Source organism: Marmota monax, unplaced genomic scaffold (genome assembly GCF_021218885.2).
Source record: "Marmota monax isolate L192 unplaced genomic scaffold, Marmota_monax_Labrador192_F-V1.1 WCK01_AAM20220418_F8-fsc00021, whole genome shotgun sequence".
NCBI lineage: Eukaryota > Metazoa > Chordata > Mammalia > Rodentia > Sciuridae > Marmota > Marmota monax.
Window position 1 is genome coordinate 7,382,008 of NW_026695228.1, and position 17,779 is coordinate 7,399,786.

The window sequence follows — 17,779 nt, forward strand, 5'->3', positions numbered from 1 at the left end:
ATGAAACTGGAAACAGAAAAACAATAGCAATAAATTGATGAACACAAAGGCTGGTTCTGTGAACAGATCAATAAAACAAATAGGGAAAAAAGGTGATGACCTATGTGACTTTGGAAAAAGCATTTCTGTGGACATGGTAATGCTAAAGATAAAAAGAACCATATAAAAAATAAAAATTACTCCAACACCTGGAGACTAAATACTGTGCTACTGAATGAACAATGGGTTGCAAAAGACATCAAGGAGGAGATTAAAAAATTCTTAGAAGTAAATGGGAACACTGATACAACATATCGAAATCTTGGGACCCTATGAAAGCAGTACTAAGAGGAAAGTTCATTGCATGGAGTTTATTCCTTAAAAGAAGAGGAAGTCAACAAATAAATGTCCTAACATTACATCACACAACTCTAGAAAAAGAAGAACAAATTAACACCAAAAGTAGTAAAAGACAGGAAATAATTAAAATCAGAGCTGAAATCAATAAAATTGAAAGAAAAGAAAAAACTGAAATTGAAAAAAAGAAATAATTGAAAAAATTGACAAAACAAAAAGTTGGTTCTTTGAAAAAATAAATAAAATTGATAAACCCTTAGCCATGCTAACAAAGAGAAGGAGAGAGAAAACTGAGATCACTAACATATATGATGAAAAAGGTAATATCACAACAGACACTACAGAAATACAGAAGATAATTAGAGATTGTTTTGAAACAATTGTATTGCACTCCAATACAATAGAAAATATTGAAAGCATCAACAAATTTCTAGAGTCATATGATTTTCCCAAATTGAATCAGGATGATATACATAATTTAAACAGATCAATTTCAAGCAATGAAACAGAAGATGCTATCATAAGACTACCAACCAAGAAAAGCCCAGGACCAGATGGATACACAGCCAAATTCTACAAACCTTTAAAGAAGAACTAATATCAATACTTTTCAATTTATTTCGGGTAATAGAAAAAGAGGGAGCACTTCCAAACTCATTCTATGAGGCCAATATCACCCTGATTCCAAAACCAGGCAAAGACACATCAAAGAAAGAAAACTTCAGACCAATATCTCTAATGAACATAGATGCAAAAATTCTCAATAAAATTCTGGCAAATCGAATCAAAAACATATCAAAAAGATAGTACACCATGATCAAGTGGGGTTCATCCCAGGGATGCAAAGTTGGTTCAACATATGAAAATCAATAAATGTAATTCATCACATCAATAGATTTACAGATAAGAATCATATGATCATGTTAATAGAGACAGAAAAAGCATTCAACAAAATACAGCACTCCTTCATGTTCAAAACACTAGAAAAACTAGGTATAATAGGAGCATATCTCAAAATCATAAAAGCTATTTATGCTAAGCCACAGGCCAACATCATTATAAATGGAGAAAAATTGAAAGCATTCCCTCTAAAAACTAAAACAAGACATGGATGTCCCCTTTCACCACTTCTATTTAATATAGTTCTTTAAACACTGGCCAGAAAAATTAGACAGACTAAAGAAATTAAAGGGATACAGATAGGAAAAGAAGAACTCAAATTAGCACTATTTGCTGACAATATTATTCTCTATATCTAGAAGACCCAAAAAATTCCACCAGAAAACTTTTAGAACTAGTAAATTAATTCAACAAAGTAGCAGGATATGAAATCAACACCCATAAATCAAAGGCATTTCTGTATTTCAGTGATAAATCCTCTGAAAGGGAAATGAGGAAAACTACCCCATTTACAATAGCCTAAAAAAATAAAAAATAAAATATTTGGGAATCAATCTAATAAAAGTGGTGAAAGACCTCTACAATTAAAACTATAGAACACTAAAGAAAGAAATCAAAAAATATCTTAGAAGATGGAAAGATCTATCTTGCTCTTGGATAGGCAGAATTAATATTGTCAAAATGACCATACTACCAAAAGCACAATACAAATTTAATATAATTCTAATCAAAATCCCAATGGCATTCCTCATAGAAATAGAAAATGCAGTCATGAAATTAGTCTGGAAAAATAAGAGACCCAGAATAGCTAAAGCAATCCTTAGCAAGAAGAGTAAAGCAGGTAGCATCACTACACCAGACCATAAACTATACTATAGAAGAATAGTAACAAAACCAGCATGGTATTGGCACCAAAATAGACTGATAGACCAATGGTGCAGAATAGAAAACACAGAGACTAACCCACACAATTACAGTTATGTATATATTTTTTTCATGTCAGACGGGTAATGTGCCGATGTCATAACAAGGTTTAGAGGGAGGCACATCTCACACAAGAGTGTGAACACCCAATCACCACGCTTATGAACCGAAGGATCTACAGTTATCTTGTACTAGACAAAGGTGCCAAAAACATACATTAGAGAAAAGATAGCCTATTCAACAAATGGTGCTGCGAAAACTGGAAATTCATATGCAACAAAATGAAATTAAACCCCTATCTCTCACCAAGCACAAAACTCAATTGAAAGTAGATCAAGGACCTAGGAATCAAACCAGAAACCCTGCGTCTAATAGAAGAAAAAATAGGCCCAAATCTCCATCATGTCATATTAGGCCCTGACTTCCTTAATAAGACTCCTATAGCTCAAGAATTAAAATCAAGGATCATTAAATGGGATGGATTCAAACTAAAAAGCTTCTTCTCAGCAAAAGGAATAATCAGTGAGGTGAACAGAGAGCCTATATCTTGGTAGTAAATTTTTACCACTCACACATCAGAAAGAGCACTAATCTCTAGGGTATATAAAGAACTCAAAAAGCTAAATACCAAAAAAAAAACCAAAAACAAATAATTCAATAAATGGGCCAAGGTACTGAACAGACACTTCTCAGAAGATAATATACAATCAATCAACAAATTATGAAAAAATGTTCAACATCTCTAGCAATTAGAGAGATGCAAATCAAAACTACTCTGAAGATTTCATCTCACTCCAGTCAGAATGGCAGCTTAAGAATACAAACAACGGGCTGGGGTTGTGGCTCAGCGGTAGAGCGCTCGTCTAGCATGTGCAAGGCCCTGAGTTTGATCTTCAAAATGGTCATTTTGACATTATTAATTCTGCCTATCCATAAAAATAAATAAGTAAAATAAAGGTATTGTGTCCAACTACACCTAAAAAATAAATATTAAAAAAAATAAAGAATACAAACAACAATAAGTGTTGGCAAGGATATGGGGGGAAAGGTACATTCATACATTGCTGGTGGGACTGCAAATTGGTGCAGCCAATACGGAAAGTACTATGGAGATTCCTTGGAAAACTGGGCATGGAACCACCATTTGACCCAGGTATCCCACTCCTTGATCTATACCAGAAGGACTTAAAAACAGCATGCTACAGGGATACAACCACATCAATGTTTATAGCAGCACAATTCACAGTAGCTAAACTGTGGAACCAAACCATATGCTCTTCAGTAGATAAATGAATAAAGAAAATGTGGTCTATATATATAATGGAATATTACTCCGCAATAAAAGAGTATAAAATCATGACATTTTCAGGTAAATGAATGGTGTTGGAGAATACAATGTTAAGTGAAGATAGCCAATCCCCAAAAACCAAATGCTGAATGTTTTCTCTGATATGAGGAGGCTGATTTATAGTGGGGTTGAGAGGGAGAGCATGGGAGGATTAGATGATCTCTAGATAGAGCAAAGGGATGAGAAGGGAAGGGAGGGGGCATGGGGCTAGAAAAGATGGTGGAATGAGATAGATATCATTACCCTAAGTACATGTATGAATACAGAAAATATGTGAATAGAACCAGAGATATGAAAAATTGTGCTCTATATGTGTAATATGAATTGTAATGCATTCTTCTGTCATATTTAACAAATTAGAACAAAATTAAAAAAAAAAACCCAAGATACTACAAATATAAAAAAAAAACAAAAAGGTACTGTAGTTGTCAAATATTTTTTTCTTACTGGCATATAGATTCTGCAACTGCTCTATATATTAGGGTTGGAGAAATATAAATACATTATAGATACATAATGATAACCAAGTTTCTTCCTGGCAGAGAAAGAAGTTTCAGTATAAAGAAGGAATGCTGAAATTAAACCTGTTGTACTAGATCAGAAAGGAAATAATCAGTAGAAATTCATGGTTACTTGAGATATATATATATATATATATATATATATATATATATATAATTTATATACACACATATTATGCATACACATATACATACAGAGAGAATACATAGATTAGCACACATACACACATACATGTATTTTCTATCTCTGTCCACTTGGCTGGCCTAGAAACTTGGTCTCCTAGTAGCAATGAGCATACCTGAGGCCCAGATCTTGATTTTTAACTACTGGTTTTCAGTACAAAGAACCAAAGTTCTTCAGAGAAGTGGCTGATTATATGGCTGAGTCAAGGAAAATATAAGATGATCCTGGAGCACATTTTGGTGCTGTATATGACACCCACTTGTTGGTTACTTGGCTGTCTTGGTCATCAGATACTATCACAGTGCTCATATTTAGGTAACCCTTGTATAGGAGCCTAATGCCATGTCATGATGCTTAAATTATTCACTTTACTTGATCTCATCATATAGGCATTGTATTATCTCTCACATCATCCCAAGGCAAAGATGGGTGTGTATAATACAACAAGCTATTTTGAGAGAGAGAGAGAGAAAGAGAAAGACCACATTCACATAATTTTTATTACAGTATATATTATAATTATTCTATCTTATCATTAACTTTATATTTATATCTTGCTATGCCTAATTTATAAATTAAACCTTATCATAGGCATGTATATATAGGAAAAACACACTATATATAAGGTTTGGTACTATCCATGGTTTCAAATATTCATTTGTGATCTTGGAATGTTTTCCCTGTAGATAAGGGAAGACTCGTGGCTTTAAATTATATAAGGCAAAAATTGACAAAGGACATAAAAGAAATTGACATACATAGTGAAAGTTTTATAAAACACTTGTCTCAGAAATCAGTAAAAGTAAGGATATAAAATTGGAATGACTAAATGAACAAGCTTGATCTAATAGATACAGTAATATAGCAGTATGTATTTGACTGAGATACACATTTTTTCAAACACATAAAAAATTCCCTCAAATCAGGAAAGGCCAGATTTGACAGCTACAAAGTCTATATACTGTGCAACTATAAAGGCATTAGTCACATAAGATAAAAATAGCACTCTCAGTGTTATGCAACAGGGCATCTTTGCCAAAAATTATTCATATAAAGATTTTAGGATGCTGCTTGACATTCTTTAAAAAATGAGTCCTTGGATAGTCAAGAAGCCTGGAGCCTGGAGTCACTGCCTGGCCCTGCCAGGACTCAGAGTGTCCTGCCTCCCACATCCAGATCTGATTCATTAGGATGAGTGTCCAGGCCCTATCCAACTCTAGGAGCTGGTGAAGCAGACCCTGCTAAACAACAAGGCCTATGCTATTCCTGCCCTAGAGCACTTTCCAAAGTGCTCTTTCTACAGTTGTTGGAGGAGGCTTTCCTGGAGTGTCATGTGGAGATCCTGAAGAAATTGGTGCTGGTCTACCCCTTTATCTGCCTCCCTCTGGGATCCCTGATGAAGATACTAAACATAAAGATCTTCAAAATTGTACTGGATGTGCTTCTTGTCCAGAAGTGCAAACCCCAAGTGCTGGATTTTGGGAATGTGCATCAGAACTTCTGGATCATAGGATCCAGAGCCATAACTGCCACCTACACACCAGAGGCCATATCAGAAGCAAACACTGAAACATGGTCCAAGGGTAGCAAAGCAGCCCTTGAAAATATTCATAGACCAAGTGAAGGAAATTGCCAGGGATGAATTATTCACCTGTTTCTCACTGTGGCCTGCGGAGAGAAAGGCCGTGCTCTGGGTGTGCTGTAAGAAGCTGAGGATCACTTCATGTTTCTTCTTCAAAGTTCTGCATGTTCTGTAGCTGGACTATGTCCAGGAACTAGAAGTGGATACTTCCTGGGGTCAGGACAAATAGAAAATTGTATTTATTGTTACCTGAGTAGGATGAGCACCCTTTACATATTTCATTTCACTAAAATAAGTCCAGAATTCTTTCTTTCCTATTCATAAAACAGGTGGCATTCCTACAAATAGAGCATCCACTTGAGAAAGCTGGTGGATCTCTAGGAGCTTTGTAAACAAGATGTCTTCTTTCTTCATGGAGCATTGCATAAAATGCTCAGAAGTCAGAACCCCTTGAAGACGCTCTCATTGAGTTCAAGCCCGCTCAGGGAATCAGACAAAGCCTCTGTCCTAGAGTCCAAGCACCAATCAACTGAAGCACTTGGACTTAAGGAGATTCTCAATGAAAGAGATGAGTCCTGAGCCCCTCTGAGTTCTGCTAGAAAAGGTGGCAGACGTCCTTTAGACCCTGGTCTTGGAGAATTGTGGCACCACAGACTTCCAGCTGAATGCCGTTTCACCAGCCCATGGAACCTTCAGCTTTTATGAGAATCACATCTTCATGTTTTCCCTGAAGAACCTGCTGCTTCATACTGCTAGACTGATCCTATTAAGACAAAGGCCCTTCTGGAGTGCTTGATGATATCTCTCAGGTTTGCAAGGGTGAAATCAACCTTGAGAAACTTGCCCAGGATTAGATGTTTCTTGGGCTGGGCTGGGGATGTGACTCAGTGGTAGAGTGCTTGCCTGGCAAGCATGAAGCCCTGACACACACACACACACACACACACACACACACACACACAGCTTCTCTTGTAAACTTCTCTGATTTGGTGCATATGCAAGAATCCCAAGTTTGAGGACAGTCTTGGCAACTCAAAATAAAAAGGGTTGGGGATGTAGCTTAGTGATTGAGTGTACCTGCTTCAATCCCCAGTCCCTTCAAAAAATGGTTTGGGGTTGGCCTTCAGGTTGGGATGGGTATAAGATCTCCATTTTGCCATCTTTTTCAACTACATGTATAATATGTATATTACATATAGTCTTTTAAAAAAAAATTTAGTTGTAGATGGACACAATGACTTATTTTATTTATTTATTTTTAAAAATAATTTTTATACCTTTATTTTGTTTATTTGTTTTTTTTAAATATTTTTAAGTTGTAGATGGACACATATCTTTATTTTATTTATTTTTTTTAATGTGGTGCTGAGGATTGAATCCATTGCCTCAGACATGCTAGGCAAGTGCTCTACCACTGAGCCACAACCCCAGCCCTATTTATTTATTTTTATGTGGTGCTAGGGATCAAACCCAGTGCCTCACACGTGCTAGGTAAGTACTCCACCACTGAGCTACAGCCCCAGCCCCTACATATGGTCTTTTGATTGTATTTATATTCCATAATAAAAATATTTTGTAGTTAAAAAAATTACCCTATTGACTATACTCACTGACCACAGTACAACAAAATTAATGACTAAAAGGTAGCTATAACTTAGAAAAAGACTGGTAAAGTAGAAACACATGATAATTTTGATCAAGTCAAAAAAAAAAGGTACATGTACAGACATTAAAAATACTGAAAGGGAAAATGATAAAGCTATAAATAATTTTGCACTAATAAATTTGTAAACTTGAATGAAAATATCTTAAAGATGGAAATTATAAAAAATTAACTGAAGAAAATTTAGATAACCAAAATAGATCATTATAGGTTGAATATCTGTAATACTATAAAGTAGCCAAAAAATCCTGTTTTTAGCACTAATATGAAAGCACAAGTAGAAAATTTCACACCTGATTTTGTATGATGATTATAGTCAAAATGAAGACACATTAATGATATTATGCAGTATTGCATACAGGTAAGGATATAAAGTATATAGGAAGCATGAATTTTGTGTTTATACTTGGGTTACGTCTCCAAGATATCTAATTATAAATATGTAAATATTCCAAATTCTAAAAAAAAACCCTGAAATCTGAAACACTTATGATCCCAAGATTTTTAGATAAAAATACTTGACCTGTAATCCTATGAAAATTGTGAAGTTCTGGGTAACTCCCCCAATTTTTTTTTTTTTTTTGTACCAGGGATTGAACCCAGGGCACTTGACCACTGAGCTACATCCCCAGCCCTATTTTGTATTTTACTTAGAGACAAGGTCTCAATGAGTTGCTTAAGGCATTGCTAAATTGATGACAATGGCTTTGAATTTGCAATCCTCCTGCCTAAACCTCCTAAGCCGCTGGGATTACAGGCGTCCACCACCATGCCCAGTAACTCCCCAAATAATTTTTACAAACAAGTTTTACAAAAACCAAAATTGCTATTTCACATAATATATTCCAGAATATAGAAAGCATGGAAAACCATTCCGATAAAGCACATACTGTTTCCATAAACATACAACACTTCTGACAGTAAACATGCATTTTTTTCCCCCACACCAAGCAATTCTCCAACTCTCTGGACCCCTGCTGAGTGTCCCACAATTTAATCCAATTCTGACACCACCTGGAGTTGGCGTCAGATTCCACAAATTAAGGGCTCAGTCCCACAAGACTGTCTCTGACTTCACAGGGCTGGGGTTGTGGCTCAGTTATAGAGAGTGCTCCCCTAGCAATGTGCAAGGCCCTGGGTACGATCCTCAGCACCACATAAAAATAAATAAGTAAAATAAAGTTACTGTGTCCAACTACAACTAAAAATAAAAATAAATAATAATAAAAAAAGACTGTCTTTGACTTCAGATTGCCAATTGCAAGACTGGGCCTTCTCTATTCTTGACCAACTGGCTATAAGTAAGGTTATTCTACAAACTTTTTGTCAGGTATGATACTTTGCTTGAATGCTTCTAGCAGAACTCAGGATAACATCTGACTTACATTCCCCAGTTTATTATAAAGAATACAACTGAGGAACAGCAGATAAGGAGAGGTGCCTAAGCAAATGTATGTGAGTTGTGAGAAGCTTCTGTGCCCTCTCCACGTGCATCACAGTCCCAGCACCTCCATGTGTCTGCCTGGATCTCATTAAATCTAGTTGTTCCGAAGTTTTTACAAAGAATAATCTCTGTCTTCCTCCCCACCAGTTTGCTGGAGGTTGGAAGGTAGGGCTAAAAGTTCCAATCGTCTTATCTCTTGGTCTTTCTGGGGTAGCCAGCCCCATCCTGAGGTCTTCTAGGATCTCCACCCTAAGTCATTCATAGGCATAAACTTGGATGTGATAAAAAATGGCATCTTATGAATAACAAAAGACTCCCCTGTTACTCAGCAAATCCCAAGGGTTTTGGGAGCCTTGTGTCAGGAATTGGGGACAAAGAACAAATTTTTTTTTATTATATCATATATTTAACTTATTTTATGAGGTTGGGAAAATCTTATCACAGATATTGAATATATATAGCAAATATGTGTGTCCATATCTCAATGTGTTGAAACCTAACCTAAAACAATGGCATTAAGAGGTGGGGCCTTGGGGCTGGGGCTGTGGCTCAGTGGTAGAGCACTTGCCTCGCACATGAGAGACCTTGAGTTCAATCCTCAGCACCACATTAAAAAAAATAATAATAATAAACAAAATAAAGATATTGTGTCCATGTATAACTAAAAAAATATTTTAAAAAGGGGGGGCCCTGGGAGGTGATTAGATAATGAGAGCAGAACCCTTCCAAATGGTATTAGTGTCCTGAGAAAAATACACTCCAGAAAGCTAGCAAGTCCCTTCCACCATATGAGAACACAGTGAAAAGATGCCACCTATGAACCAGGCCTCCAGAAGTGTGAGAAATAAATTTCTGTTATTTATAAACTACACAGCCTGTGATATTTTGTTGTAGCAGCCTGAAAGGCTAACTCCATAGTAAAACAAATGAACAAATAAGCGAAACCACTAAGATGGCAACTTCACTTACATAGACACAAAAATCCTAATTTTTAAATATAAAAAATATTAATAATAGCAAAACAGATCCAGCAGAATTATAATAAGTACATTATTTTTTCAGAATAGAAACTTTTATTTTAATTGTCAAAAGAATGCAGTAAATTAAATCTATAATGATTAACATCAGGTATGCATCTCTACTTAAAACTGTTATTAGTTTCTGACAGGGCTAAATGATATCATTTCTTTAGGCACCATCTTTGAATTTTTTTTTTTTTTTTACCCTGATGTACAGTACAAGTTTACTTCTTCCTTTAGGTTTACTTCTTCCTGTGGTTGTCTAGTAATGAGAATCATGTTTACTGGTCAGATTCCTTTATAACTAAAGGCTTCTAGATTCTCAGGCTGCCTGTACTACCTTGAGACCATATTTTAATATAGATATTTTTAAGTGAATCATAGTAAAGGGGAGAGACACAACCTAGAAAGCTGAAGTGTACTGTATAAACACTCTAAAGATTTTTTTTTCCAGCACTGGTAGTCAAAAACTAGACAAGGAGGCCAAATTAAGTACCAAATCACACTCTCCCGCTGCCCTCTTTTCAGACACAAAGATCTCCCTAAACAATGAAATAAATTCACACAAATAGAGATTTTTACTTATGAGATCCCAACATCAAGTTATAGAAAGCAATTCCACTATCAAAATTATAGCTGTTAAGGAGACCTTGAGAAAAAGCAGTCTTATATTCAGTAATATGCATCTAAGTTTTCTGTCAATTTTTTTTACAAGATTAACATTAAAAAACACAACCAAATACACATATGACCCTCAAACCCCACAAAAAACAATTGGTCTTTGTTTATTCTCAGGTGACACGATATCCCACAAGTGGCAAAAGACGGGGGGCCAATGCCCCATAGTCAATTCTTCAACTATCCCATCAATAGCTCTTCCTTTCTTGAACTACCTTCTTTTTCCCAAAAGGTAATGCTGAGATCAGTCAGAAAAGCTTTCTGAGAAGACTGGCTTGGATTTCTGGGTCTGTTCCAGTCGATTCAAGATGAATTGGCTCGTATCAATGAAGCGTTCAACGCAGTTCACAAAACAGGCCTCAGACCGACTGTCCAACTTTGGCCCAGGCTTGTCCATGCATTTCTCCCAACAAAGTCCAGTCATCTGGTGCACCAGCTGCTAGAAGCGCTGCTTCTGAGTTTCCACCTCAATGAAATGCTGCAACTTTGGGTCCACTGTGTCCAAATTGGCCACCAAGGAAGAAGAAAAGGAATCCATCCCAGTGTGACCACACTTGTGACAGGAACTCTGCGGCAACTCCAATGATAAGTAAACTTTAATCGCTGAATATAAAAATTATTGACATCAGAATAATACCTATCAAAGTAATATACTCATTAATAAATTATTATTTTTCTTTCTTTTTGAGACTAAACCTATACTGGTCTTGAATTCCTGGGTTCAAGTAATCTCTGCTACAATGCTCAAGGAAAAATGTTTTTCTTTCTTTCTTTCTTTTTTTTTTTTTTTGGTGCTGGGGATTAAACCCAGGTACTCATGTATGCTAAGTAAGCACTCTCACTAAGCTATACTCCCAGACCCATGACTAAGTATTCTGAAAACAAGATAGGGTTAGATGAGACAGCTTGATTGAAGTGAAAGTGACTTCAAAAAAGATTTTAGATGAATAGTCAAGGTTTCTGTGAAGATGATATTGGACGAGATAAATGACCTGTGTCAAGTGGAGGCATGGGCTGTGTATAGTACTGTAGGAAGAATATTGCAAGTAAAGGAAGCAGTTGCTGAGGCTCTTCAATAGAATGGCATCTGGCATGATAAAAGGAACCTTAAGAAATAAAGTGTGCTAGTGAGGTGTGAATGAGGCAAGAGCAATAGGAGATGGGGTGAGTGCAATGGACAAGACTTTTATCATGTAGGATCTTGCAGACCATTTGAAGCATTTGCTTTATTTTTTTCTAAATAACATGGGAAGTCACACACTGCTGTTTGCATACTGTTGGAGGGAAGATCAGCAGCACGATATCTTAGTTAATTTGTGTTGCTATGATAAAATACCCCAGATTGGGTAATTTATAAAAAATAGAAATTTGTTGCTGACTGTTCTGAAGCTTGGGAAATCCAAGAACAAGGCACTAGCAGTTTTGTGTCTGGTGAGGGCTGCTCTCTGCTTCCAAGATGGAGCCTTTGTTGCTGCATGTTCCAGTAGGGACAAATGCTGTGTCCTCACAAGGCAAAATAGGTGGAAGGGCACAAAGGGAATGAAATAATTCTCTCAAGCCCTTTTATAAGGGTTCTAATCCCATCCACCAGAGCAGAGCCTTCATGGTCTAATCACCACCTAAAGGTCATCTCTTAATACTATTGTACTGGAAATTAAGTTTTAACATGAATTTTGGAAAATGACACAAACATTCAAAGCATAGTACACAGAGACAGATTTAGGCAAGAGATGGTGGTGGGTGGTGAAGGTGAGAAATGGATAGATTTAGGATTTATTTTAAGGTAGAATCAAGAATAGACATGGAAATGTGGCTCAGTGGGAGAGCTCTTGCCTAGCATGGGGGAGGCCCTGTGTTTGATCCCCAGCACTGATAACCAAACAAAAATAAATTGTTAATGGATTGGAAGTGAGGTATGAGGACAAAGAGAAAAATTAAGAATTATTCTCAGGTTTTTGTCTGGGAATAGTAGAAACATTTCCTGGAGTAGGGAAGACTGGGGAGGTTTATTTGGACTGCATTAAGGTTGTAATGCATATGAGGGGAGATGTCAGGTTAGCTACTGAATGTTCCTTCCTCATAGAGTTAATGAGCTGAATTTAAGAACAGCTTAAGTTCTTAAACTTAGTTTTTTTTTTGAAAAACTAAATACTAAAAAATCCAAAAAGTTACTGGCTGATTTAATAAATTAGAGGATAGCCACAAGTGCCATTCCATTAATTTGTATCCAAGATTTCATGTTTTGTTTTGAGATGAAGATCTTGCCATGTTGCCTCCTCATATTTCTGGGCTCAAGGGATCCTCCTGCCTCAGCCACCTGAGTAGCTAGGACTACAGGTATTGCCACTGCAACTAGCTTAAGATAATAATTTGAAACTGAATAGATTATAACATAGTATATAAGGTTTGCCACCACTTTTAAAGAATAAAACATGATATATTTTTATGATAAGCTTAGAACAGACAGACTGGAAAATGAACGGTGGCTACCTCAGATTTTGGCGTATAGTGTGGTTTTATTATTTTTAATTGTTATTGGTAATTTTAATGACTATTGGTCCTCAATAGTCATGTTACCTTTATAATTCGTTTTTTAAAGAAGGAAAATCCACGAAGGTCTCTTTCAGCTGGGCAGTTTGCGTCTGGGTCACCTGTCAGGTGAGGGGCTTCAAGGTGATCAGGCCAAAGATGCACCAGATGCAAAGTGGGAGAGGAAGAGTGGCGTGGGGGGCGAGGTGGGCGGTCCGAAGGGCAACGCCCCTGTGGGTCACGTGCTCGCCGGACGCCAATGGCCGCCTCTGAGCCCACCTTGAGGATGGGGCGGGGCGCCGGGCTGGCGTCACCAGGACAACGGGCGTCGCCGGCGCCGTGTGACTCCGGGCTGTGGGCGCGCTCGCGGTCGTTCGGCCATGGTGAGTCTGGGTCCCGCGTGGGCCTGGCAGCCTCGCCCTTCCCCGCCCCGGCCGGGTCCTCGCGCCGCCGCCCGCTAGGCTCGGGCGGGCGGTGCCGGGGTTGCGAAGAGGCTGGGCCGCGGCCTGCGGGAGTGCTGGGAAGGGCAGGGCAGGGCAGGGCAGGGCTGGGCGGGCCCGGGGAGGGGGAGACCTGGGGGTGCCGAGCGCTTGTCTGCCGGGGCCACCGCGATGCTGTGTTCTCTGCCGTTGGGTGTCTGGGTCACATCCCGGATCCCCACCCCGTGGCCCGCCGGCGTGACGTTATTTGGCCCGTGCGAGCCGGGGAAGCCACACAGAGAGGGTGTGGTTAAAAAAAAAAAGAGTCTATATGAATGTTATATATATTTCTATTTACATTGCAAGCTATGTACTTCTAGTCTTATTTTTATGCAGTTATATAAATGGCACATAATATGTATTTCTTTCAGATTTATCGTTCTGATAGATTTTCTAGCATGTGGAAATTTATAGTTTTGGAGAGACCCTTCTCGTTTTGTGAAAAAAAAAAAAAGGGGGGGGGACCTTGAACTGGAGGCTTTTTTTTCCCCCTGAGTGCAGCACCCTCACTAAGGGATTTAATTAATCCATAATTATCACATTGTAAACGTCTTAAGTCTTTACCTTTGCTCAATAAACTTGAGAGATCGTGGGCATACCACCTGTCTCCAGTAAGCTCTTTTGAAAGCCTAAGCTTCAGGGAATTGCCAGAGGTCGTGCCAGAGGTCTCCAAGTGGTGTAAAAGAGAGGAACTAGACCTCCTTCTTGGGGACACGCCCTTGATGTAGGATATTTAAGGGGATTGGTAATAGGAAAATGCCTAATTTTAAGAAACAGTTTTTCCCTTTTCTTTTACCATGAGTGATTAGGTGGAGATTTGCTTTTTATCTGCAAGGGTTAGTAGAAGTGCTGATAAGCTGAGATGCAGGGTACTGCCCAAGCACAGTTGGCCTTCCCTAGATAACCTTTTTATTTATTTTATTTTTTTCCATAACTAAGAGGGGTGTTAGTAAAAGAAAGTGATAGTCTGTACCTCTCTTGACTCTGGAGAAACAACTTCCAAGTGTGGCCTGTTGATAGCAGGAAAAAACATCACCCACAAATAACAGTAATGACATCTTCATTTTGTGTTTCTTTTGAATTAATGGAGCTGGCAAGAGTTTCAGAAAGTGAATTTTATAGAAATCTAAGCATTTAAAATATTGTATCAATTTACTCCTATGTGGTATGTGAGAAAATCTCATGCAGTTATAAACAAGGAGAAAGGAAGAATATCTAGGAATTGAATTTTTCCAGCTTTGTGAAGTCTCACATTCCTCCTGTTTCTATTTTCCTTTTATTTTTCCAGTCCTCCCATATGACCCACAGTCTACTTCACTCACTATTGTGGATTTTAGAGCTTTAGGTATTCTACCATAAAAATGTTCTACAGTACTTTTGTACTAGCGGTTGTTTTACTGAACTTGGAAATGCTTTGCTTTGTGTATATTTTTAAGCATGAAGAGTCTAACTCATAGAAGGGATTAAATTGATTGATAAAATGCATAGGTTTCTGTGGTAGGAAATGGTTAGTATTGGAGGGAGAGAGATGAAGAGGCTGCCTATGTAGTCCCTAAAACTGTTTGAGATTATATTTACTTCATTAAATGCTTGAATCTAAATGTGCCACTTTAACAGTTGATATAAATGATTATGCACATTAATTTTGGAAATCTACTTATTAGTGAAAATTTCATTTGTTTCTACTGCCTCAGTAATAATGACAATATTTGTGTATATTCTTTGGGTGAGATATTTTTTAAGTGCCTTATGTCTCAAACTTTAGCAGCCCTGGGAAGAAGATGCCGTTTCTCCATTTTAGAGATGAGGAAACAGACACAGAGTTAAAGTAACTTGCCAAGGTCACTCAGCTGATAATTGAGCCAGGTTTCAAAAGCAAGTGGTTTGTTTTAGAATCTGCTTATGTGATTATTGGATTGTTCTGTAATGTATAATGCATCATATGTTCTTTAATGTGCCATATATATGTTTAAGAAGTTAGTTTTCTTAGCAGGTGCAGTGGCACACGCCTGTAATCCCATCATTTCGAGAGGCTGAGGCAGGAGGATCACAAGTTGAAAGCCAACCTCAGCAACTTAGCAAGATCTTGTCTCAAAATAAAAAACAAAAAGGGCTGGGGATGTTGCTCTGTAGTTAAGCGCCTGTGGGTTTAATCCCTGGTACCAAAAAAAGAAAGTTATTTTTCTTTATTTAGACTTTAAGGTTGAACAGTTGTGAATGATTTGTATTTTGGTTTTTTGGCATTGGGCTAGATGTTGTAGAACAGAGTAGGCATGCCTAACCTTTTTCATTCCTCTCTTACAAAGTTGAAATGAAAAGAAATTAGTGAAAACATATGATTAAATCAGCATTCATACTCACGGCTGTAACAACACTTAGAGTTTCTCCTGTCAACTTCAGTTCAAGTTCAGGAATTGGCATTTATTTTTGGTGAATTATAAAACAGTGTTTTACATGAAACCTTTCAGATGTGGGGAATGAAACAGTGCTTAAAATTTGAAGCACTGCCTAGCATGCAAGAGGCCATGGGCCCAATCCCCAACATTGTGCCCATTATAAATAAGTAATAATATTTTCTGAGATTTTTCCTAACAATTTTTAGATTTTAGTTTTATCTTCTGTAATTGTTACAAACAGGAGTCAAGTTGTTGCTTACATTTTAATTCACTTGGAACAAAATATATATTGGAACATATCCCTTGTTACCATTAAGGTTTTGCTATTGTTTAATATTTGTTAAGGCATGTCTATTTTTAGAAATATATAACACATTTTAATTCCTTCTACTTAGACTTTTCTCCTATTTCAGCATTTTCCTTTCTATATTTATAGTAAGGACTAGTCAGAGGTGTTGAGGGAAGACTTCACAATAAAATATTTAATTGTAGTTTTTCACATTAAAGTGATATTTTATTTCTTTCTGTGCTGGGGATGCAACCCAGGACCCCATGCACGTGAGGTGATCCTCTACCACTAAGCTATATTCCCAAGCCCCTAAAGTTATTTTCTTAATTCAGGATTTACAAACATTTTGGTCTCTGCTATCACATGGTATAGTTAAAAGAACATATATGAGAACATTAATAAGATGAGATCTTATTAATAGATCACAAAAAGCCAGATGAATCTATATGTTAATTTTCCTCTAGGGTGGCTATGAGAGGTGGGGTGGAGCAGGGAAGTCTAGGTAAGCAGAAGAGGACACTTGGGAAAGATTTTGTGGACCCAGAATCAAGGTTCAAACCCAAGCTTCCCAGTTCTGTCCTATAACTATATTTCCATTGATTTTTCCCCTGCTATCTGGTTTTTTTTTTTTATCCAATAACTATTTATTGTGTGCTACTGTGTGTTAGTTTCAGTTCTGGGCAGTGGGTATCCAGCAGAGGATGAACAGAAGGCTATGTTCTCATTGAGCTTACATTCTGATTACAGGAAGACAGATAATAAACAATTTGATAAGGTGGTGAAAGTGCTTTGGAGAAAAATAAAGCTAGGTAAGAGAGAAAGGGAACTAGGGGAGTGAGGGGAGGGAGGAACTGTCTTTAATGTAGAGTGGAAAAGAGGCCTGATAAGGTGATACTCAGCAGAGGATATGTCATGGGACTGCCTGGCAAAAGAACAAGTTGGAAGAGGACACAAGTCATATGTCCTGAGGCAAGAATGTGGCTTGCAGTTAAAGAAAAGTCAGCTAAACTTATTGATTGCATGTGGGCTGGAATGACAGTTAAGAATCCTGAGGAGTGTCAGCTACTGATCAAAGCTGTACTTACTTGCCAACTCTTTCCCATGGGCCTTTAGTGAGTAAATGGGTGTAGGAGTTTGGAGACAGGGAGCAGAGAAAGAGCATAGAATGATCCCCCTGAGGTGGATGGTGCCTGCTGAAGGATGAAGGCAGGACTGGAAAATGGTTAAAAATCCCTTTGAGGCACTAGAGACCTTTACAAAGTATAAGGCTGGGGCTGCCAGGCATAACAAGCTGAGGGCATAATAAGAGAACTGATAAAATTTCCTCTATGGCTATTCAGGTTTTTATTGTGGACAAGGCAGTAGCCTTTCAGAAGGCAAAGTCAGGGTAAGAGGCAGAGATCTCCCCAAGACACATAAAACAGATGGTGCTACTGGGGAGCAAAGACAACTCCTCAGTTGGTAGCAAGAATGTGGAGGGAGAGAGG

At 37.7% G+C, this 17,779-nt stretch overlaps 1 protein-coding gene, 1 non-coding gene and 1 pseudogene across 8 annotated transcripts in view; 1 reads left to right on the forward strand and 2 right to left on the reverse strand.

The window, feature by feature from the left end:
* Positions 1-2,233: 2,233 nt before the first annotated feature.
* LOC124088247 (small nucleolar RNA U13) lies at positions 2,234-2,335 on the reverse strand. The gene has a single exon (XR_006850314.1). It is a non-coding gene; the product is annotated as a small nucleolar RNA U13 (small nucleolar RNA).
* Positions 2,336-10,039: 7,704 nt separating this feature from the next.
* Positions 10,040-11,198, reverse strand: LOC124088187 (mitochondrial import inner membrane translocase subunit Tim8 A-like; annotated as a pseudogene).
* Positions 11,199-13,426: 2,228 nt separating this feature from the next.
* The window catches only part of Fbxl2 (F-box and leucine rich repeat protein 2), a 91,252-nt gene continuing 86,899 nt past the window's right edge, over positions 13,427-17,779 (forward strand). For 4 of the 7 annotated variants that reach the window (XM_046437482.2, XM_046437483.2, XM_046437484.2 and 1 more), the window contains exon 1: positions 13,427-13,511. In XM_046437482.2, coding sequence (XP_046293438.1) covers positions 13,509-13,511 — 3 coding nt within the window. In that variant the 5' untranslated portion in view covers positions 13,427-13,508. The remainder of the gene's footprint in view (positions 13,512-17,779) is intronic. The other 3 variants (XM_058576718.1, XM_046437485.2, XM_058576719.1) reach the window with 2 other exon arrangements.